The 24,346-nt window shown below is 31.5% G+C and overlaps 1 protein-coding gene across 4 annotated transcripts in view; it reads left to right on the forward strand.

Annotated features, from left to right (window-relative positions):
* The first annotated feature begins 940 nt into the window (after window positions 1-940).
* LOC118182303 (uncharacterized) overlaps window positions 941-24,346 on the forward strand; it is a 495,450-nt gene continuing 472,044 nt past the window's right edge. For all 4 annotated transcript variants that reach the window (XM_085807736.1, XM_085807739.1, XM_085807738.1 and 1 more), the window contains exon 1: window positions 941-1,380. In XM_085807736.1, coding sequence (XP_085663862.1) covers window positions 1,274-1,380 — 107 coding nt within the window. In that variant the 5' untranslated portion in view covers window positions 941-1,273. The remainder of the gene's footprint in view (window positions 1,381-24,346) is intronic.

Raw genomic sequence — 24,346 nt, forward strand, 5'->3', positions numbered from 1 at the left:
TGAACGCTGGTAGTTCGGTCCGAGGTTCGAATCCCGCGAACGGGCTCGCTGCATGGGCGTTTTCGTGGTTTTCCCCATGTGTAACGTGTATACGAGCCAGTTTCCCTTATAAAGTCCTCCACGAAGGCATCTCTCCCCTTAGGCAGATAGCCCTAGTGTGCTTTGCCATAATTAAATACACACCACCTTGATTCCACACTTTAACGGAGCTTTTCATGGTCTACTCTTGTATTGTTCTTATGTATTGTATACGTATTAATGTATTATGTATGTATTTTGCCTTTTCATTACTTGGGATTAAGTACTTTTTGCCTTACCTCATTACTATGAACTTATCACTTACTCACCAGCTCGATGGCTCTGGGCTTTCATGTTTAAGATACTTTTGGCTTAATTCCTAATTAATCTCTCCCTTCATTACTTTGATTATCATTAAAAGTTTAAAAAATATTACTTGCTTTTATGGTTAGTTTATCACAGCATTCGCAATTTCCTAACATATTAGCCTTGTGCTTATGCACCCTGATGTTTAGACACCATTTTACTGGATGTTTAAAAGGAGTAAATCTGTTAATCTGCAGATTAGCTAGGTAATGTGCACATTAACGACTTTCTCACTTCAAAGGTATCACATATTTTAATATTTCTGATACGTATCCTTACTTGTTTTACATAATAGTTTAAACAGATGTGTAATTTTATTACTAAAGATAACCTAATATAAAGCACTCATTCTCAATAACCCGAGAAATTTCTGGGAGCGTAGGAAAACCTTTACCATGGGTATTTGGCGCCGATAATTCCTTAAACAGCGTGAAGAAAAAAGTGCTGTTACTTTTTCATTCGTTTTCTTGGCGAGAAAACTTTCAAGTAACCCACGACCACGAGGAGGAAGAATCAAGCGTCAGTCGTTGCTTGGCAACCGCAGAGTTGATGACAAGTCGCAACCACACCAAGCCTTGAGCATGTGCTTTTTATTCCAAAATTTATACTTCCAATTTATGAATACAAAAATGTTATAAACTGGGCACTATGTCAAACTGTCGAAACTCAAACTTTTTATATTAAAAAAAAAAAAAAACTACGTAGATTAATTTAATCATTTACATGATTTTTTAAAATTTTATTTTTCATCTTTACCTTTTTTCCATGTGCTGTGATGCTCTAGTTGTGTTTTGAGTAACATTTATCAAAAGACCTTTCTCAGTTTATTTACGTAATTTTTTTATAAAATATGATTCTCAGGAAGCTTTTTTAAACTCATTACATAAATATGTTTGTGACAGTGTTTCAAGATATAAATATCTGGATGTTCTCAATAGTACTGTTTTTATCAAGTCTCATACATTTCATAGACTGCTCAAGTCTGGAGCCTCACATGTGAGTAAGATGATTTGTTTTATTTGAAATATTAATATTTACTGTAGCATTTTTATTGTATGATTGCACGTAGAAAAATATGAGCAACACTCCTTCCTGCTAAAACTTGGTTAAAAAAACGTTCGTCCGAACTATTAATGTTAGTTGACTAATGTTTGATAAAAATCATAAAAATCATCTGCATTATTCGTGTATAATTGGTATTCTGCAATAATTAGTTGTGCTAGTTACTGTAATATTAGTTTATGCTAGTAATTATTCTATATTATTTCCATTGTATTAACAATTTTATGAAACTAAATTGGTTTTAAATTTTGATTTGCTAACGCAGTTAACTGAAACTTTCTATAGGAATCTTTAAATTTTATTTTATACTTCAAATAATTATTAACGTCTAGCTCTCAAAAATATATTTCAAGAAGTTTCAAATAAGATTAAGATATGTAAGTATTTTATCTGTGCTGTGATTTTGTCATAATTACGTTTCCTTTTTCCCACACATGTAAATATTTTATCTGTGCTGTAAGAATTTTATCTGTGTTGTGATTTTGTCATAATTACGTTTCACTTTTTCCACACTATACAATATTCGTTTGCTTCTTGTACGCTTATTAAAATTGTATTTTAAAAATTATTTCAAGTGCTTATAATACGTGAAACCAAATGCTTTCGAAATTGATTTAATTTTCGTATTTGCTTATTTAATGTTTTACTTAATTAATAACATTTTAATCGTAATTTACTTTTATTTTTTAATTAATGTGGGAATAATGGGACATAATTCTTTTGAGAGCTGCTAGAGTTGAAGTTAGTCTTAACTTATCTTGCTAGAATATGAAAAGCGTTTAAAAAGATACTGAAAGCAAGCCAAAACAAACTCTGCAGTTCTTATATAAATTCAGTTTAGGATAAATGTAAATAAGCAGTATAAAAGTATACAAAAATATAATTTTAAATAATTATTTCTTTTACAAAATATTTTTGAAAACGCTTTTTAATTCAATAACCACAGAATGTAGCAGTTTAGTTGATCCAGTTTTGAAGTAAAATATAAATTTATTAAAAAATAATGATTTAATTAAATAGAACCGCGAATCTCCAAGAGAAATTTTCATGGATCTTAAATGGAAGAAGAAAAAATGTGTGAAGATTGATCTTCATATTTCTGTTACAACAGAATGTAAAACCATATAATAAAGTAAATAATATGCCAAACATCCAAATTGTAGTAGTTCAGATATTAGTCGCTTATTTTTTATCATTTGTACTTTTTTGACGAAAAATTTGGTTAAATTTTCAACCAAATCAGAAGACTTTACAGACATGTTTCTGAGTAGGAAACACGTTTGAATATTAGTTCTGTGAAATGACGAAATATCTGAACACTTTTCAGTTGTAAATTGTACAGCATTACTAGTAAAAATATTTCAGAATATTTATTCCGCTTAACGACTGTATTTCTTATAGCGTGGCTATTAATGTAAATGTATAAAATTTAAATAATATTACAGTTTTTAATAGGATGGCAATGCTAATTAATTAAGAATTTGCTTTTTAATTATAATAAAGTTATATGAATTTTTTGTCATTACATTTTTAATTGCATTGCATTTAAAAAATTGAGATTTGTTGCTGAAATGTCTAAATATCTTTCATTTAAAATTTTGATTCATTCAAAGATCTGTTGCCAAAAGACACAATCCATAACTCAAAGAAAACAACATTAAATTTGCTAACAGTATCGTGTTGTTACTACACACAAACAATAAACGAAAACACCCCACTTCTTTTCCTGGTTGTACTGGAATGTTTTTAACAAACACTTCCACAAAGAAAGCTAATGTTTAAAATTTCATCAGCTTTGCTACCATTTATATCAATCAAACTGATGGCAGTCTGCAATCAGAGGAGATTTGAAGGAAAGGAGCATTGTGTGCATTTGACAGAGAGAAAGAGAATGTTTATGCTGTATCTCACGCAATGGATAAAAATGCGTTAATGAAGTTGAAATTGACTTATGTCTGCATGTCGAATACATTTGAAATAGAAGATGCAAGGAATTTACGTATTGGTGTAATAAGTTTTTTGCTGTAATAAGTTTATAAAATTACTTATTTCATTTACTGTAAATGCATGATAGTAAAGGGACATATTGAAAATAATACTAGTATACGTATGTACTAAAAATACATGTAAAGGCAAAAAAAAAATAACTCTACTTTCCTAATTTAAATTTACAGTTAATTACTCTCAAACCTTAGGTGGGAAATATTTTGTGCCTATATACAGAAGGAGATTAATTTTTTTTTTTGATAGTACGTTTTTGCTCTTGATAAATATACCTTTTGATGATTCCAAGAGAGCCTGGGAAAGTTATCTTAACCCAGTTTTCATTCTTTATTTAAAGTGGTTTGGAAATCAATTTAAAATTATAGCAATAAAATATTAATCAAAATAACTTATGATAATGAAATCTTTATTTTTTAGAATATGCAATTATTTGACAAAATGATTTGCCAATTAAACTGATAATTTCTGAAAGGCATCTTGCACAAAAAATAAATAATGCTGTGCATAGAAGGCTTCTTGCACAAAAAATAAATAATGCTGTGCATAGAGTTTAGAAAACAACGATTATCCCTTTTCGTGTGTCAATAGTTTTATGTAGTTCAGAAATAAATTTTTCTTCGGAGCTCTTCACATCTTGGGGTTGGAAGATATAGTTTATACTTTTCTTATCTTATCTACTCTTTTATGGAAAATTCATTCTTTTTTTTTTTTTTTTTTTTTTTAAATCTAGTGTCTGCTAAAAATTTCTTTCAATAGGGAGAGTAGAATCAAACGGATACAATGATTTTTTACATGATAAAAATTCTATAACACCATCATTCATCATTCAGCATTATCATCGAGTTCTTTGAGAGGGGATTTTCCTTCTGTTCACCCCACTAGGCAAACGAAGGGTGGTAAACAAAAGGACTTTACCTGAAATGCCAGTAGAATTGAACGGCATTTCATAAATCTTATTTCAAACCCAGACTGTAGCAATTTCATTGAAAGTATTGAGTTATTCAGTCAAATATATCGAAGTAGAATACCTCATAACGTGAAAAAATTAAGCTAAATAGATTTTGAAAGCTATTTAAAATTTTAAAACCAAATGTATCGGGAACAATATACTTATTATAGTTAATGAAAGAAAGATTTCATCAATGAACCATTAAACTGTATTGGTAACTTTCCCTTATTGTATAACATTAATAACTTTCCTTGTACTTTATAAAGGCTGTTATAATTGCTCTTTCGTGTTATCAATATTTGGTAGTTAAAATATTGATTATTCATGTTATTTATACATTTTAACATATTGTTTTAGTCACAATAATAATCTATTAAAACTTGCTCATTAATTTAGATGGGTAGATATTATGTCATCAATTAATAACTTTCAGTTCAGATAAGTCGAAACAGGCAAAAAGGTCACCAGCGGCCGAACGGTAAAATCGCTAAACACTGGTAGTTTGGACCTGAATCGATTCTAAGAGAACGAGCTGGCTGCACGCGCGTTTTCGCCATGTGCAACGTGTATACAAGCCAATTTTTCTTAGAAAATCCTCCTTGAAGATATCCCTTCCCTTTAGCAGATAGTACTTGCTTGCTTTGCCATAATTAAATTAACCAAACCAAGAAAGAAAGACATGTTCAGGGGAATTTTCGCAATCAATTCGTTTTTTTTTTATGATAACAAGTACGCTAAAAATTAAATTGTTCAACGAATAATGACGTAATAATATTATAACTCTAAATGTTAAAGTCTAATTTCTTATTGTGACTTCTGATAAATAAAGAGAATATTATTATTTCTAGAAATTATTTGAAACTGTTTCATTTCCTGCAGGTATGCAACATAGCATACTCTAAAACTACCAGGATTCCTGCAATTACCTGCAATGTGATTGTATAGTTTTTTTCATAGTCGCTCAGGGCAGGTTCCGCTGGCAAATAGAATTTGAAGTGCGTAATGTATAGAAAACAAATTGTACTACTGATAAACAGTGTAAAAAAACTCTTTTACTTAGTAACTTAATTTTTAGTAGTAAAATATTAGAAACCAACATTTGCACTAAGTTTTTACAGACTTGGTCTCCAATTGGTGGGCCGTGGTATGTTTGTTGCTCCCGAACCCCTTTTTGCGGCCGCGAACACGTTTCAATTATGGTGTTGTAAGGGTATCAAGATTTTAGTTATTTGAAGTCCGAGTTTACACTACTTTCATTTTCATCAAAAACAGACATTAATAACGTACCATAAAATCTATAAATGGTGTAAATTAATTTACAGTGTGATGTGTAAATCTTATTCAAGTATTTGGAGATACACATTATATAAGCTTTTAATCTTCAAGTATTTGAAAATACAAATTTTATAATCTTTTAATCTTATTTGTCAAAAAATAAATAAAGCTCAATTACGAATTTTTGCACTGAGAATAATCACTTCGTTTGAGAATAACTTTATTCGGGAAAATGTGAACAGCCTTTTTTTTCACGGTTGAAAATTAAAGAGAAAAAACCAGATTGACCGAGGATCAGCTACAATCCGTGATGAAGGTAATTTCTAGGAATTTCTCTCCGAGGTTGCAGACCTTATCAGAATCGAAACGCCTTCAAGTGCAAGCTGTAGTAAGAAATAAAACAAATTAATAATTATTTGCATGCAAATATGTTTTCTATTTAAGCGTCTAAGAAAAATTCAATAAGGAATGAAAGCGACTAGGTATTTATTATTTATCATTAAGTATTGTCCCACTTGGTAAAATTTCTCTGAAAACGTAAAAAGTTTTCCTAATTTGTTTATTTTTAGTTTAAACTAAAGTAAGTTATTTAATGGCTAATTAAACTTGCTATTATTTGAAAAATTATTTGAAAGAAATGTCAGTCTAAGAATTTTATATTTAGCTGTCGGTAAATTTGAATTACAAACTGTAACCAACAAATATGTCTTTCAAATACAAAACTTTAGATTTGGGGTAGAAAATAAATATAAATTTGAATGTTATCTTTTGCGATATTATTACTACTGTTTATGTATGCTTTGCTAAATACTTAGGAAGAGAAGTTTAAAATATTTTTTGTTAATAAATTTTTTCATTTCGTTTTTTAAAAAAATTCCTTGTGTTCCGTCTGTCTACCCGCGTGAAGTCTTGAGTTCCTTTTTTTTTTTTTTTTTTTTTTTTAAGAAACAAATGCAAAACTTCTTGTATTTCGCAAGTTGTGCAACGAGGCTTACTAAAGTAAGTAAACAACTCAATAATACAAAAGAGATGTAATACAGTACAATAATGCATAATATCTAGAGATTACGAATATATATATATATATATGATACAAATAGTACTAAAATAAAATGCTAAAAATTATCCGGCGTTAACATTTCGCCAGCCGAGTTACTAGCGCAGTTAGAACTATTCAAAGCGTAATAACTTTTGCATTATGAATTTGCAGCATTAACTTGCTTTGAATTTAAATTCCCATTTTATGTTGTCTGAAATCCCACAGGCTAGGGAGATTTAATTATAAACATAATCTGTGCATCTGTTATGCTTCAAGCTGTAAATAAAAATGTTGCTTAAAGCTTTTGCTGTTCTCGGTTGTTGTACAGATGGGGCGATAGGTCGTTTGACAGTCTCAGAAGGGGCCAAGAGGTTAAGGTAATTAAGGAGTGGAACACTGCAATTTTAGCGTATTCTTTACTAACAACATATACCAGTTTTTCGTAAAGTTTACATTCATTAGATTTAGGGCACTCTGCCAACAGTTCAAAGCGATGGCATTCATAGTTATTCAAGAACTAGTAGTCGAAGGACACAGTTAATTAGCTGGAGATCATGTATAAGTAATATGAATTCTACCGATGAAAGTATGTGGGAATTACAAAAATTATGGCTAAGCTCTAAGTTTAAATACGGGCCTATGAAAATTACCAATAAATATAATGTAATTTTTTATAGTAAAGCGAATTCCCGAGATTAATATAAAAAATTCCCCTCCATGAGTGGTTCAAAATATTGTTCAAATACAACCACATTTTCTGTTAAATGTGTTCTTAAAAACTCGCATGGCGGTTTCTAATGTTACCACTAAAACAAAGTAAAATGATACGTAGAAAAAAGATTTTCTTGCTCTTTTGAAAAGAAGTAAAAATGATAAATTAGTTAATTAACGATTTCTTACGGATTACATGATTCTTAAATTAATTAAGCTATTAGAGGAAAATTTAAAAACATTACTTTTAAGAATAAGGTTATCAATTAGAAAACGGTTAAATTATTAAAAGAAGGGGCAAGTTTACTATGTCGTGAACTAATTGATACCTTTATGTATCATTTTCTGCTCAGTAATTCATGAAAAATGATAAAGTATATTAAAATGGATAAGATGTATTAAAATAAATGAGTAAAGTGTTAAAATCAATGAAGACAAAAATACGAAATAGCTTCCAATTGTTCTGTACTTCCCATACTGTTCACAATACATTAACTCCATATTTTCGTTGCAAAATTGAATACAAATTTACAGAGCACGGAACTAGCAGTTCAAATCGAACCCATACAGTCATAACTATAGGGCAAAGTCACCCCTCTTCCCCCACTTATGAAATGCGTTGAGTGTGACAAAGTACTAAACAGCTAACTCAACAGGCTACCACGGTGCGGGAGCTACAAATAGTTAGTTACCCGTCGAGATACTTGTTTTCCCCTAAGTTGCAGGTGCACTTTGATTTATTTTTTTATTGTTTTCGTCTTTTTGGCGTTCACACATTTTCTGCTCCTTCCCATTTTGTTTCTTTGCCCTTCATGCCAAATTCATTACGTTCGACAAGACAACAACAATCTTTGTTTTAAAAAATGTTTTCCTCTGTACTTTTTAGTACATTTTTACAGTTCTGTGCTTCTAAAGAATTAATTTGAAAAGTTTTAATACGCATAGATAGTTTTCCCGTTTTATCGTCGATCAAATATTTAAAAACATTTACTGTCTTCATAATATTGTTTTCATACCTTTCGTTTTTTTCAGTTATGCACGGAATCTCCATAAGTAATACTTTGGAACTATTTTCCCTTTGATTAAAATTGCAAGTTCGGTCTGTAAAGACCAATTGCTGCAAATGAATTTTTGAAGAATTTATAATAGCCCTTATTGAATCTAAACGTTGCTAGTCTGTCAAAAATTATTTTAATATATTTTCAACTAATCCCAAAAGTTGTTGAATTAAATTTCTGTATCAAATTCATCAAAATCTCATCAATTTTAAATTAAGATTCTGGTTTCGTTCTTTACTATACGAACTTTTGTAATTTTATTTTAATCTTCTTCGCCTGGTTTTTACTAACTTATTTCCTTAATTTGAAGTCCTCCTTTTATTCCAGCAGATGGCAGTAATTGTCCTTAGATCCAGTTTTAGAATCTGGGATTCTGAATGCAGTGATTTTGACAGCTGACATAAAGGTTACCTGGAACGGGTTAAGACTACTAGAGGCTCTAAGACAGTGCCCCCATATATATTTATACTAGATTTTCTCCATGATGGCTAACATGAAGGTTACCTGGACTTCCTTCTAGAGCGGGTTAAAACTTCTCTAGGGGCTCTAAGCAGTGTCCTCATATATATTCATGCCGGGTTTTCTCCATAGCTTTACTACGGTCTTGGCTATCTGAACCATACGGTCTTGGCTATCTGAACCATACGGTCTTGGCTATCTGAACCATGGTTAAACCAGCAGTGGGAAATTTTTGTAGTCCCTCTTTCCTTGAATTCCTGAGCACCTTTTTATATGCTTCCTTTACTTCATGCGCTAAGTATGAAATTTTAATTTAAAATTTTGTTTAATGTAAAACTTTGTTTAATGGTTAATCCATTTTTGGATTTCTTTTGAAATGCATCGAGCCTCAATTTGTTAATTAAATAACTCTAAATGCAGGCTTAAATTTATACTTATTCTGTTACAATAAGGAATGGTTTAAGATTTAATTTAATTAAAAAGTATTAATTTTTAATTAGTAATGCTAAATTAAAATTAATTAATCCCTTTCTGAATCTTTAAATTAAGTAATATCTGAAAATCGAGTTTCGTTTGCAGTTTTTCTGCATATTATCGTATTTACTTGCGTATATTTCTCCGTTTTTTGTACTAATTTTAAAATGAATTTACGAAACCTGAAAGAGGGAAAACTATGTGAATAATCACTTCTGAAAGATGAGATTACAATAAGGGCGCAATGAAAATTATTCTTGGATCAGCTAACCAGTAAGTGCCATAATATTATTTAATTTAAAGAAACTTGCATTCCAATAAAAATACACAGTAATATTAACATTACCAGTATCTAATAAGATATCTTTACTTATATTTTCTGTACCTTTCATCTCTTCCGCTCTTATTATTGTCCACTGCCACTCCTTAGGTCTGATTTAATGCTGCTGTCTGCGTCGTCTGCTATAGCTTGCGAATCTTAGCCTTCTGTCTGTGCCTTTCCACGTCTTATAGGTTCAGAATTATCAAGAGCATTAGGTACGTCTGTTTTCTTGAAGCTCTTCAATATTATTGCTTAATAGGTCAGAGCCCATGCTTCCACGAGTAAATCAATTAATAAGACGTAAACAATTACCACAGGAAAGAATCTATTTTAAAATTTGGCGAAAATCGCTTTCTAAACTCTTTGAAGAAAGGAACTTACTTGAATACTTCTAAAATTTTCAGAACATTGGGCTAAAAGGCTAAGGGAAAAAATACACGAGCAAATACAGTATTTTATTAGTAGTACGGTGCATGTTTTTCTGCTAATTCGGTGTTAGGAGTTTAGCGTATAACGAAACAAATAAACAACAACAACAAAGAAGTTTAAATTTCGAAACGCATGCCAAATGAGAATGGGTTGTGATTTAGCTTAAGTGCAGAAGTTCAAATGGGTCGAATATTTTCGTCTTTCTACAGAATAGGGATACGGACACCTGCACCCTTCCTACGGAGAGAAGTAACTGAACATGGGGGGGGGGAAGTCAATGATGTATCTTAGGACTGATCTGAGCGTACAGGTCACACCTCAGATTAACGTATTTCTTTGTTCGTACCTTGCTTCGGATGACTTCGTACCGTGTCTTGTTCGTACCTTGTTTCGAATGGCTGTAAATGTCTTTGCAAAAGATCACAACTAACTGTGGTTACAGAGTACAATCGTTTTCTTTATTGTTTATTTGCTTTCGTACCTACATTTCTTCGTTAAGTTTGCCTTCAACCTGCTTCGAGCATTCTCTTATTCTCATAATGCCGCATTAACCATATTGATTTTTGTATTGCTTTATTGGCTACAAAATGATTTTTATTTATATCACCTCTTGAAGCAATGCATTGTATTGCACAATACATGAACTGCATTTCTTCATTTTTCTCTCATTTTTTGCATACTAGGTTAAAATGTCAAAATCTCTTAAAGTTACGATACGAGAGAGAGAGCGAAAAAGAGCATGTGCTACAGTATATGATATACATTTTGTATTATTTTGTTCAAGTAGTGCTATATGTTAATGCGTTGTAATGTATAGTATGCTTTATTATTTCTTAATTTAGCACTGATATCGTCTTATATGTATAAGTTATAAATTAAACTTTGTTATATTTATGTTTGTAACACGATTATCCCGTTTTAGTTTTAACTGCTATTCGAAATACCTCGCATCGGTGGTGAATCTACCCTCAGGTATGAGGGCATTATTTTAACTCGGTTCAAAGCAGACTGCATTTTCTAGTATGTTACATTTCTGTTTTAGTGTATGGAACACAAATTGAAAGTGATATTGAACGAAAAAGAGTACAAGATTATTCATAGACAAATTTAGCTTTAAAGCCTAATTTGCTTGCTCACCATCGGCCACCTATATAAGTTGTTGAACTCTGATAGCTCATCGGTTCACTTTGGACAAACGGGCTGCCTCTATGGCAATGACTTTCATATGTCTCTCCATAACATAACTATCTGCGCAGCGATATTGGGCAATTTCCACTAATAGTGTCTCTCAAGACGTCCCGTTTTACGCAAGAGAGATAGCCTTAGGATTATTAACAGTAGTAAATTACTTGCCTATATTTTAATACAAATATATAGTTTTAATGGCTTATGCATGTGTGATCAGCACTTAACTCATATACATTTTTCAAACACAGACTGCAGAAAGGTTGACTCTTACTGAGATTAATTTTACGTGTTACGAATACGAAGATTAATTTTAATGCTTTTATTTTAAAAAAGGCTTTTGTTAAAATAAATTAGAGTCACTTTTGCACAATGAAACTCGACAGCGTCAAAACAACAAGCGAGCACCAGACTATATATATTGGCGAGAGAGGATTCTATTTATGTTCAGATGCAGAAATTTTAAGAAAATTTTGTGCTGATGTGGTATTTGTGCGTCATTCTTTTCGGCATGTTACCCTCTTTTATGGAATATACTGATAATATTGCCTAATAGGTAAGCCTGATGCTATTTAAGACCTATAAATGAATCTCTTGCAATTTCTTATTTCAACATCTCGATTTAAATATTTGTAAAGGTTGTTAACTTTGATTTGTATTCTATTTGTGTTCTATCTGAGCTAAGCAAGCTCTCTAACTTGTTAAATAAAGATTTCGTAGTTATTCTAACTTATTCAATAAAACTACGCTAAATAGAGGATAATGTACTCAGCTGATAACTGAATCGTTTTGGTTTTGGTATAAAAATTAAGTACAAATAGTTTTTATCATGCCTGTTCTTATTGCCAAGAAGCGTAGTTTTGGCACGATCTGCTGCAACTATATGTCTTAAGGTGAATACGTTTTGTACCAAGCAGTCTGCGCAACTTGGAAAACTTCCATCGAAGTCATAATGAGCGCTTGCACTGTTCCCCGTGCAGTGCACTGGCTGCTCATTTCATTTTACGTTGGTATCAGAAATAGACTATTCGGATACGAAATTCCGCAGTCTCTGACCTTGGTATAAAGAACCATCAGGAATTAGTCACCTGGCGGAGTTGTAATGATGTCACATAGCGAGGAAGGATTCGTAATCAAGAAAGTGTAGGCTATTTTAAATATAAAGGCATACAAAAAGAGTTTTATTTCTAGAACTTGGAGGTCATTTCAGTTTCTTTTTGGATCTATCTGAATACTCGCTCTCTTGGGAAATTCTTTTAGCTCACCACAAATATTTCTGTTCCGAAAATAATCCGGATTTTATTTGAAATAGAAATAGTTCGAATTCCATGTAGTATTCTGGAGAGAGGTAATGCATTTTTAGAAGAATATATATATATATATATGTTGTATATTTTCAGATTTTATCATTACCAGTATAAAATTAAAGGCTGTATTAAACTTGAGGGATGGATTACTTTATCAATTACCGAATTTCTTTTCAGATAGTTTATTATTAAGCAGTCCAGATGGGAAAGTGGTTAATGACTCTGAGTGTAGTAATGAAGGACCCGGATTCGAATCCCGCATAAGGCATGGATATAATTTGTCTTTCCCTTCATAGGAGACAATGGCGGATCCCCTATTAGGTGCCTCCGTAATAAAGTGACCCCCGCTTCCAGCCTTAGTAGTCAACAGCACCTGCAAACACTAGCGCCTGCCATTGGAATAAAAAATAGTTATTATTAACTTATGAAATTCCTAATTATATTCTATTTGTCAAATGCTCTTTTTCCTTCAGAATTACAGATTTTACATTATTTACGTATAATTTTATAGCTTTATTTTTACTTCTTAAATATTTTATGAAGAATATTTATATATTAAAACAAAGATCACACATAATTATAGCTCGCATTTGAGAAACACCAGACAAGAGTAACTGTTAATCAGAATGAGTTTAGATTTTGTATGAATGCTCTTTTTGTATTCACTTGTTTGAAATGGGAAGATTAGTTCCACTACATGCCTTAAAGTGTTTTTTTTTTTTTTCCAGTAACCCGTGCTGTTATTGACAAACTTTTCTCATAAAACGCTCTTCCATGCGCACTGCAAAAATCGCCTCTTCAGTACCTAAAATTCCTACCACGGCGGGTTTACAACGGCGCTCATCATCAGACCGCTCTCAGTATTCAAAATAGGATTAGATTGGATTATTCAGTTATGGCAAAGCACACGAGGGCTATCTGCCTAAGGGAGGGATGCCTTTCGTGGAGGACTTTCTAAGGGAAACTGGCTCGTATACACGTTACACATGGGGAAAACCACGAAAACGCCCATGCAGCCAGCCCAGTATTCAAAATAAGAATTCATAGTTGAGCAAACGCGAAAGGGAAAAATTTTAAATTTGATTTGTCTAGATATTGCGTTAAACGTCTTATACACGGTTGCAATTATTGATTTTGTAGAGGAATTGCCTTGCTTTGATTCCAATTTAATAATAAATTTAGATACTTTAAGCTTATTCTGCTTCCATCCTGCAGCTATAGCGCAGGAGGAGTTTAATTTTTTAAAAACTTTTAGCCTAGTATGTTTACATATATATATATGTATGATAATTTTGATTAATTAATTGGTCGTAGATGTTGGCAATTAAAACAGAGCATATAATAAAAAATTAGGAGATGGTGACATAGAAGATGTCTAAAGATGTAATTGCAATCATGGCGCCAGTTTAGCACATCTTTTCTATTGACAACACATTTTTTAATAAAAAACACTCAGCTTGCAGCGTTAGGTATTTTGGGGATGCAGGCAAGGGGAAAAATGAGCAACGCCCTCGTCGTTAATCGAACCGCGGACCTCTGGAATATGCGCCCAGCGTGCAGACCACCACACCACGAAGGCATGCCAAGAAGGCGGGAGAAATACCTTATAAGCTTAACTAGCTGAACATCCTCGCTAGTTTTTCAATGATTATATTCGTACTTTTCGCCATCTTTGCAAGACTATAATATAAATCAAAAAATGATGCAGCTTTCTACATGTTAAGAGGAGAGAGAAGCTGAGAAGAAAAGTGTAGATTAAGTATGGATGTCAGTGAAAAATAATTCCATATTAATTAAGATTTTGATTTGATTAATTAAGACTTTGATTTACAAAGTTATGCATTATTATTAACAAAATGTCTTTTTTTTGTCCTTGTTTGAATATATGTGCCATGAGCATTATATAAGAATCATATGACAAGTATTAATTTTGAACTGATGCTATTCAGTAAAGCTAATTTTAAGATTTTTACTATTTTCAAAATAGAATGGGGAAATAGCCATATGGCAAAGGAGACTTTAGAGCTATTACAAATTAAAGTTGGAATTATATCTTACTTATAATTTGTGTTATAAACATTAAACATCTTACTTATATAGAATTCTGCTAATTATTTATAAAACTGTTGTTATAAGACAGGAAGTCAAGACCTAATTCGTGGAAAGTTTTTCATTCTCTTCAATGTTTCTACCCCAAAGGAAAAGAATAGATAACATTTCTCTCAGATCATCCCCCAGAAACAACACTTTACGTAACGAACCTTTGCAGGAAAGACAATCACTGCATGTCATGTTACTACGGATTGCGAGACTTTTATTCCCGGAGTAAACGGTGGGGAAATGAAAGGAAACCAACAAATTACCCTCGCGTCATGGAAAATTAAGGAAGTCTGGGGGCTGGTACTACGTTGTCAAGTCACATTCTGATAGGATCATGAATTATCCTGACTGAACATACTCCCAAACGTCGATTTTCATCAACGTGATACGACCGCTGCTCTAACTAAGATGGCGCCGGGTTCGACTTCACGTGCCCTCAGGGGGTGAATGAATTTTCTCCTGTTATTTGCTTTTCTTTGAGAAATTCCTGCCTTTGGGAACTGTCTGATTCCATTCAAAAGTGGCTGCTCTTACCTCATAATTTTTATCGATTGTACACGATAACCGACATCTATAATTCGATAAAAAATTATTACAAAATTGTTGGAAATGTTTCTTTGCGGCAATATAATTAATAAATGTCACGACCGACAGCTTTGGAAATAAGCAAAACCACTGCAAGTAAATGGAAACAAGCCACCTAATTTTTATTAATGCATTTCTTTCGACTGCTAGAAAGATATTAATTTTTAAACTACAATTGCACTGCATGTATGATGAATTTAGGAAGCAAAATTTTCTAAATTCGGTTCCAGAAACTTTAAATGAATCCAGTCAAACTCAATTAATAAAAATTCAACTTAAAAAAAGAAAGACAGAGCAAAATTAAGAATTAAATTTATACGTATATGTATCTAATATGATTAATTTATGTTACGGTACCGTTGTTTCCAATATAATTTTGGAAAAAGGAATAATCAGCTTAGGGATTCGCATTACATCTTTTAATAATTCCATCTTTTCTAAACCCGTTTAACCGTTTCGTAGTTCAGTTTCTTTCGGATTACTTAGATTATTGAAAATAAAATCAATAATGCCAGACGTGAATTAGAGATTACTATTACTTAGAAATTACTTAGTATTGTTATTACTTAGAAAACGTCTTGAAGAAGATTAGAAAAATCATAAAACTGAAGCTTAATCTGTTCATATTTAGGAACTTGCCCTCATAAATAAGGCTAAAAGCAAAAGACGTTACATTTTATTTAGACATGGGGTATTTGAATTTCCAGTCCTTATAAATCTTTAGAAACATTCAAGACTCGAAACCTCGAATCTTTGTGTTTTTCCGTTATTTAAGTTTTTCGATACTTTATCCGAAAAACGGTTAAATGTTTTAATTCAAGGCTTTAGAAGGATTACTTTTGTTGACACCAAGTAGAAGCTTGTTATATGAAAATAACGCTATAGCATTTCTTCCATTGGATCTGGATCACTATTATAACTTGTGGAGGTTTTTGAATATAATAGTTTGAAATTTCTAAAGAATTTGGCTCTTCGTGTTCAGTTTTATGCTAACTCTTGAAAAAATAATCTCCCTTATACACTTGCTTTGATTTAAAAAATAACCTGAAAAAATGTAAGAAATTTGAATTGTTAATAAAATATTTAAAACATTAGCTTTAAGATTTAAGAGTTAATTGTGTACTTTATTTATTAAATTTCATTTTTCTTTAATTTATAAATATAGGTGAATTTTTCAAAATGTTCTAAAATTTATTTTTCTTTAAACATGAATATCGAAATTCCTTTGAATGAATAACTTATAATATTAAGTAAAAGTTTTTATCTTTATTTTTTTATTTATTTATTACGTGCTCCTCCCTTAGGCACTACACGGAAAGGGAGGGATGCCCCGTGGAGGTCTTTTTAAGGGAAACTGGCTCGTATATACGTTACACATGGGGAAAACCACGAAAACGCCCTTGCAGCCAGCCCGTTCGCCGGGACTCGAACCCCGGAACGAACTACCAGTGTTCAGCGGCTTTTACCGCTCGGCCGCTGGTGGGCAAGTTTTTATCTTATTATTGGTATTATATGAACGATTCGAAAGATCTGAAACAGTTTTTGGATTTGGACTCGGATTCGAAAAAATTTAGGATGTCTCTCATCTCTAATTTTAGCTTTTCAGAATCATGTAAAGCAGAAAACGACCTCGTTTCACTTTCTATTTTTTTCCTGCCATAGAAAGTCTGTAACTGCTTGATGTTATTAATTATTGAAGAAATGATCACTCTATTTATTTGGACGAAAGCTCAAAATCTATATAACTAATTACACATTATACTAAGCGTCATTAAAAATGCTGCATGCTTCTTAGTCGTACTTCAAAAAGAGAAATGAGCTCTACTAATTTAAAAACATCGCAAAGATATCTCAAGAATTAATGTGTTACAAAACCTTAATAATTTTGAAGCGCATCAATTTAAAATATTTAACGAGTTTATTAATAATTTTAAATTATAGAAGTAATGAATTTTATGTACACACCCTGGCACTAAGCGGTTTTGAAAAACACTATTTTGTGTGCATTTTTATATTTTCCTTTTTTTAACTTGTGATTAATTTTCGTGAAATAGATAAACAAATCAAACCAGGGATTTATTTACCGAGAAAGCTATGAAATAATTCACATTTTAATATAACGTGATGAGAATGTAATCACTGCAAGAATCTACCGCATTAGAAAATTGGACTGTAATGTATTTAATTTAATTACGTTTCTCTAAATAGCTAAAAAAAACTCTGTATTTTTAAGGGCAGAGGATAGTAATGTATATGCCATAAACCTAGAGGAAATGTATAAAGCAGTTAGCTAACAGAATCCGATTAATGTATTCTTCGTATTCGGTGGTGATTCCGCATATTTGATGATATAATTGTATCTGCCCAAAAGAAGTAAATGCAAACAAAATCTTAAACGTAATTTCAATTGTCGATAATTGCAATCCAAAATCTCCTTTTTCAGGTTTCATAATACTCAGTTTCGATCATTGTGCACAATTTCGGTGCGCCACTCCACAATTATCCATCATCGTAAATAAGATCATCCGCATCTTAATACAGAAACACAACTTGCATATCGCAATAAGAAAACTTTAAGTTTTAAGGAATATATTGAACATATCTCTAATAGTTTGTTTGTGCCGCGGACTTTGTGGATTCTCATTTATGCGGTGAGATGAAGCGCAAATGTTACATGTATAGAAGACTTGGTAGCTACAGCGTAAAAGCCAGTACCGCACCGCTGTTATCTTAAATTTCAGAAGTTTGACTTCGATATGAAAACACCGGGTTTAGATCCAGCAATGAAGTCATTACAGGACTTGAGTAGCATCTTTACGAGCGCGTCACATATTATGCTTTAGTAGGCTGCACTCATTATGCAAATAGGCTGCACTCAAATGAAACTAGCCTGTAATGCGAGTATTTGAATAAACTGCTAAAAGTAAGGCTTGAATTATTTTTGTATCTCTCTTGTGTCCGATACATTTTAAAGAAACGTTTCCATTCGGAACGTTTTCAGTGCTTAAAGGAACAACTTAGAGTTAAGAGATAGTAAAGCATTCCTTGCTCTACTTTCACTTTCTTTTTTATAAGGACCTTGATATCACAATTAAATACTTTAATTAAGTATTGCATTTTAAAAATATTACACCAAATCATATATTACGTGAATACGCTTTGATGAAATTACTCCAAATGTAAATTTCTGGGTGGATATGTACGCCTGTTTTAAAACTTATTTCCATCTTTGAAGAAGCTTTTCTACTCAATTCACTAAAATTATGCTTTTTCTTGTATAGAATACAGTGACTATATAAATTTTCTTCTTCTTGATTAAATAAAAGGTTAGGAAGTTTTAAAAATATATTAGTTAAACTATAAATTTTCTTAGTAAATTACTCAGTAAGAATCGGATTTTAAAGTTTATTTGAAAACATTCTTTTCAATGCGAAATGGCTGGTTGCGTTCCAAGATTGGTCATGTAAAACGTTCGAAATTTGCTTAATCCAATCACACTTAATTCAGCCTCAAATAAATCATTGTGTGGTGTAGTCAAGTTTTATTTTTATTTTATTTTTAATACACTTTAATCCATTCGAGAAAAGCGTTGCGTAACTAAGTTCAGTTATCTCCTGTATAATATTGTCGTCATGTTCCTTATAAAATTCTTATTGAATTTGAGTTATGTAAAACAAAAAACTAGCACGGAAAAAAATGGGTTACTTTTTCAAAAATAAAAGAACAAGATAATTTTATTTTTACTCCTATCAAAAGCAAATTTACTAAAAGCGTCAACATTTGATAAAAGTATAAATGCAATAAAAAACTTATTAAAATATCAATATTGAACAAAAGTAATATATATTAGAAAAGTAAATTCTGAGTAACTGATCAACGTTATACTATGTAACATAAATAAGAGTTTGTTAAATAATGCATGTTAGTGTTCCATCTTTTTTACTGCTAAGAAATACTGAAACAGAGCGTTTCTTTCTGTCGAATTACCTTCATCTGCTGAAATTTCCTGTGCCAGCATCTCAATTTCTATACTCCATTCTCCCAAAAAACGTCTGCAATTGTTTTAGCGTTGCGTTTACAAATCGTTGTAAATTTCGTAACATGATGCCTTTGCTATGTTTTGTGTCGTATTCTGTGCTTCTTTTGATGCAAAAATCGGTAGATATAAAATGTAAATTTAGTTGGTTTGATAAATTTATGCCTTTTTTCATGCCTTTAGGATGGCCCACCAGCGGCCGAGCGGTAAAGTCGCTGAACACTGGTAGTTTGGTCCGAGGTTCGAGTCCCGCGAATGGGCTGGCTGCCTGGGTGGTTTCGTGGCTTTCCCCATGTGTAACGTTTATACGAGCCAGTTTCCCTTAGAAAGTCCTCCACGAAGGCATCCCTCCCTTTAGGCAGATAGCCCTAGTGTGCTTTGCCATAATTAAATATACAATATTACATGCCTTTAGGTATACTTTTTAAAGTACAATTTTGATTTTTCTTGGCGTCAGGGAAATTTAATGATTGTTTTGCCTCTTTCTTAGTTTTTTAATGCACTAAAACAATTTATTTACACATACGATAGTTTTTTATAAGCTCCTGTAATAAACTATATTAATAAGAAGCATTTCATTTTAATCATATTTAATACATACATTTCGTTTTATTTTAACATATCTAGTCTTTCTTAAGATTTATTTTATCTATCATTTTACTATCACAGTGTTGAATAATTTATCTTTATTTTTATCTATAGCTATTGTTTCATAGAATGCATGCATTCAATATCATAAGAATGAACAGCATCTTGTTACTATAACTTTCAAATACTATAACAACGTATCCAAGCAACCGCAGCGATAACTGGTAGTTTTACTATCTGATTATATGTTATTCGATTACCCTTTAACTAACGTCTGATGCATTAATATAGAGAAAGACATATGCTTTAATTGTTTTCCTCATAAAAGTAAGAAAAATAATACAAATGAAACCGAAAATTTTTCTATCTGGTTACTAGGATAACTTGATTGCAGCGCGAGTTTTAAGGAATATTTTCAGGAGTTTTAAGAGGTTTTCTGTCATTTCGAGAATATCGAATTTTTCTGCAAATGTCAAGTATATCCAAAGTTCAAAAGTTTCCTGTTTTAAATCTGCATTTGAATTGTTAGATTATTTTTCGCATTAAAATAAATTTAATGCTTCATTTCACTATTTTTATTCGAAAACTGCTCTGTAAACAATCCTGTCTCCCAGATCAAAATTAGAATTTTGAACCATAAGTGTTATTATTCACCAATTTTGCTAGATTCCTAGAATAGTATAAAAGATTGTGTTCCAAAATCATATAAAATTTCCGTCTCTTACATTTCATTACCGCGTGGTAGCATAACTATTTTTTTATTTTAAACTTAGAAACATGCCACTTAATGAATAAAATCGATGCGAGCGCAATGCGTGTACATTTAATTATTTATTATTAGACATTACTATATGTGTGTATGTAAGTGTGTATATGTCTGAAAGCATATATTCTTTATCTACCTACTTTAATACAAATCTTGATTTCAAATAGCCCACCAGCGGCCGAGCGGTAACGTCGCTGAACACTGGTAGTTCAGCCCGAGGTTTGAATCCCGCGAACGGGCTGGCTTCATGGGTGTTTTCGTGGTTTTCCCCATGTGTAACGTGTATAAGAGCCAGTTTCCCTTAAAACGTCCTCCACGAAGGCATCCCTCCCTTAAGGCAGATAGCCCTCGAGTGCTTTGCCGTAATCTGATAAACCAAACCAAACTTAATTTCAAATAATGTCATCCATTACATTTCTATGAATTGCATGATTAAAGAGAGTTTTCTATACTACGTATATAGTTATGCCTTAATTACTTCTGATACTATAACGTAGGAAGCATTCTTTTAGCGTGAAATTCTAGTGTGTACCCTCTGCTGCCAGTCAATGTTTCACGAAATTATCAGTATAAATCCCAGATTATTTAATCGCTAAAAACTGGCTTTTTTAATTGGTAAAGTTGATTGTCTTAATTTGTGTCGGAAACAAAACAGAATATTCCCATATATTCGAGATAAACTGGAGATAAATTCATTTAAAATTTTCCCACTTAATCATTATTGAAATTATTCTAGCACTAATAAACACTTTAACTTAACTAGAGATCCACAGTAAAAGGATTTCAGATATTGATCCTTTATAGTACTTCTGAATGCTTGATAGATATACTTCTTCTTCTGAATGGTCTAAAATTTCAATAAATATATTGAAATTTATTAAACCATTAAATTTTCAAGGTCTCCCTGACTTATCTAGGTTTATTATAATTGCTAAAGGAAATTATTCAGATAAAGACACTTGATCTTTAAAAATCTTAAAATGAAAGATTGCCCTTTAAATCCTTTAGTAAACAGTAATCTAAACTGACAGCTCGAAGATGAAAGTCTAGAAGTTTTAATAAAGGGAAAAGCGATGATCATTCTTTTCCTGTGAATGAGTGAATGTCTGCATTTAGTATTTTGTATTATCTATCCTCCCAAAATTAATTAATAAAGTGTCATACTGCCTTCGTTATAGAAAGTAATTTTCTAAGTTGTCTAATAAATTTTTAGATAATTTCTAATGAATAGTATATTTCGTTTACCTATTCATCTAAAATTACAAATTAAAACTCATATTTTCGGCATTATCTAGAACCTTAATTAAAAGTTAATCATTAAATATTTATTCAAAAAATCTTCATATTCTTATAGTTTCATATTATTATAAAGTCTTAAATCTTTACTAGGTAATTACGCATTTCTTTCTATACCATTTGTCGTATCACTCTTTGTTAGGTCATGTGGTTTTAGGCACTGTTCATAATAAAGTCAGAGAACTATTGCTTTCCGTTTGTACAAACTTGTACTTTTCAGTTGTGTCAAATTGAGTTAATTGAAGAATGATGTTAAATGACAAAACACTTAATATTTTAGTACGTTATCATTCATTCCTCTGAGATGAGAAAAATTTTTAAATGGTGAAAACCAAATTCTGGGATATACTGGAAAGCTAAAGTTTTATTAAGATACTGATTTAGAGCTTTGATTTTACAAATTAGTAAGGAGAGTTTTCTAATAGTATTTTACTAGCTATTAAAATTACCAAGAACAAATGAACTAAGAACTCTTTAGAATTATCACAAAATGTAATCCATTACGGAGAGGTTTCGTGGTCTTTAAAAATATCAGCCAGTTTACACAGGTAGTTTTAATTTGTTCCATGAGAAAACTTGTTCTACTTTTCTTTACTAATTTCTGTATCGTGACGGCGTGAGTTATATAATATGACGTAAAACATTTTATTTCGGGAGGGGTCCTTGTTCGGCTCAACCTTCGTAATTAATGAAACTCGTGAGGTTGAGCCACACGTAGCTTTCAATCTGCCGCAGCCAGAAACTAATTGACTTCTGTGTGGGCAACACAAGTAAAGACTGGATAACATCTCGCCAATTAAATCGTTATGCTACTAGTATTTCGAATGATCGGCTTGATCTTCGGTCGTGGGGATGATTATTTTTTTTCTTTTTATGTTCGTAAATGAAAGATAAAATTCTGATCACATTTGACAAGTATGGCAGGACTAATGATTTACTTGTAGCGTATTACGAATTTTATGCTAAGTAAAAAGACCGCTTTATGCTCCATTTATGTTCTTGGAAAGATGCAAATCTAGTAAGAGTATGCAACTGTGGCTGAATATTTAAGGTTTTTTAAATCCTTTGATGTACTAAAACTTCAACTGTTTAGGAAATATATTTGCAACTGTAGTGTTATGCTGAAGTTCTTAGTCAAACCAAAGGCATTATGTTCTAAAATATGCTTTTACATTTAAAACTACACTAATAACACATGTTTTAAGTGATCCATGAGAAGTCTATTTGAATCTAAATTAAGATAAGTTCCATATAAATAAATTCTTTCACTCCAAGGTTTAAATGCGCTATTCAGTAAGTCTCTCTTCATCAGGGCCAGACTGAAATACAGTAGAAAAATCGGGAAGCCTGAGAATTTCTGAAAGGAGGAGAAATTTTAAAAAAGTAGTACTGAACTGAAAAAAAAAGGGATCGAAAAAAGAAATAGAAAGTGATAATATCGACGATTCAGGACTGTATAAGTCATTAAAATGAAAGAAGAGAAGGTGAAAGAGGTAAACGTTTTATCTTAATAGCAATTTTCAAAAAACAAGAAAATGAAACGAAAGAAAGGCTAAATACTTTCTCTAGAATAGCTAGTTCTTACAAGCTCTAAAATAATTTTTGCGTTAAATATTTGAACATTTATTCTGACATTTAATTTAATTTATAATATGCGGATTTTTCATCTTGTCGTATATGCTCTCAGTTTTCGTTAATGATTCTTTTTGCATTACTTGCCACAATTAAAATTTTGAAATTAAAATATCTTTCACATCAGCTTCTTTTGTGGTTCTCATTTCATTAACATAAAACTCACCGAGTTCTGTCCCCCCCCAAAAATACATACATACACACAAATACATATATACATATAAAGGTAGAAAGACATGTAAAGTACAAAATAAATAGATGAGATAAAATGCTAACTATTTATAATACCCTTAATTGTTCTTTTTAATTTGGTTATTTCCCCTTAGCATCCTAAAAATAGTTACTGTTTATAATAAATTATTGTAAACTGCGTCATTCTAAAACTAATCCTTCTTTCATGATTCTTATATAATGCTAATGACTGATACAAAGCTCAGACTAACATAATACTACAATGTGCAAAATATAAGTCCACTATCAGGCAATAAAAAAAAACAAAGCTCTAATTTTACAAAACCTTTGTTTAGAAACTACACATTCTTCTCTCGCTTTCGGCCGCTTATCTCTTTTCATCAATTGTGTTTTAATAACTGTGTTTAATATGTTATCCACCTTCAAAGAGGAAAAAACTGATTGGCGACAGAAATGCTCTTCTTACGAAAAAAAAATCATTAAGGCAGTGAAA

Source organism: Stegodyphus dumicola, chromosome X1, assembly GCF_044657685.1.
Source record: "Stegodyphus dumicola isolate Sdum_Otavi_A_Nest chromosome X1, ASM4465768v1".
NCBI lineage: Eukaryota > Metazoa > Arthropoda > Arachnida > Araneae > Eresidae > Stegodyphus > Stegodyphus dumicola.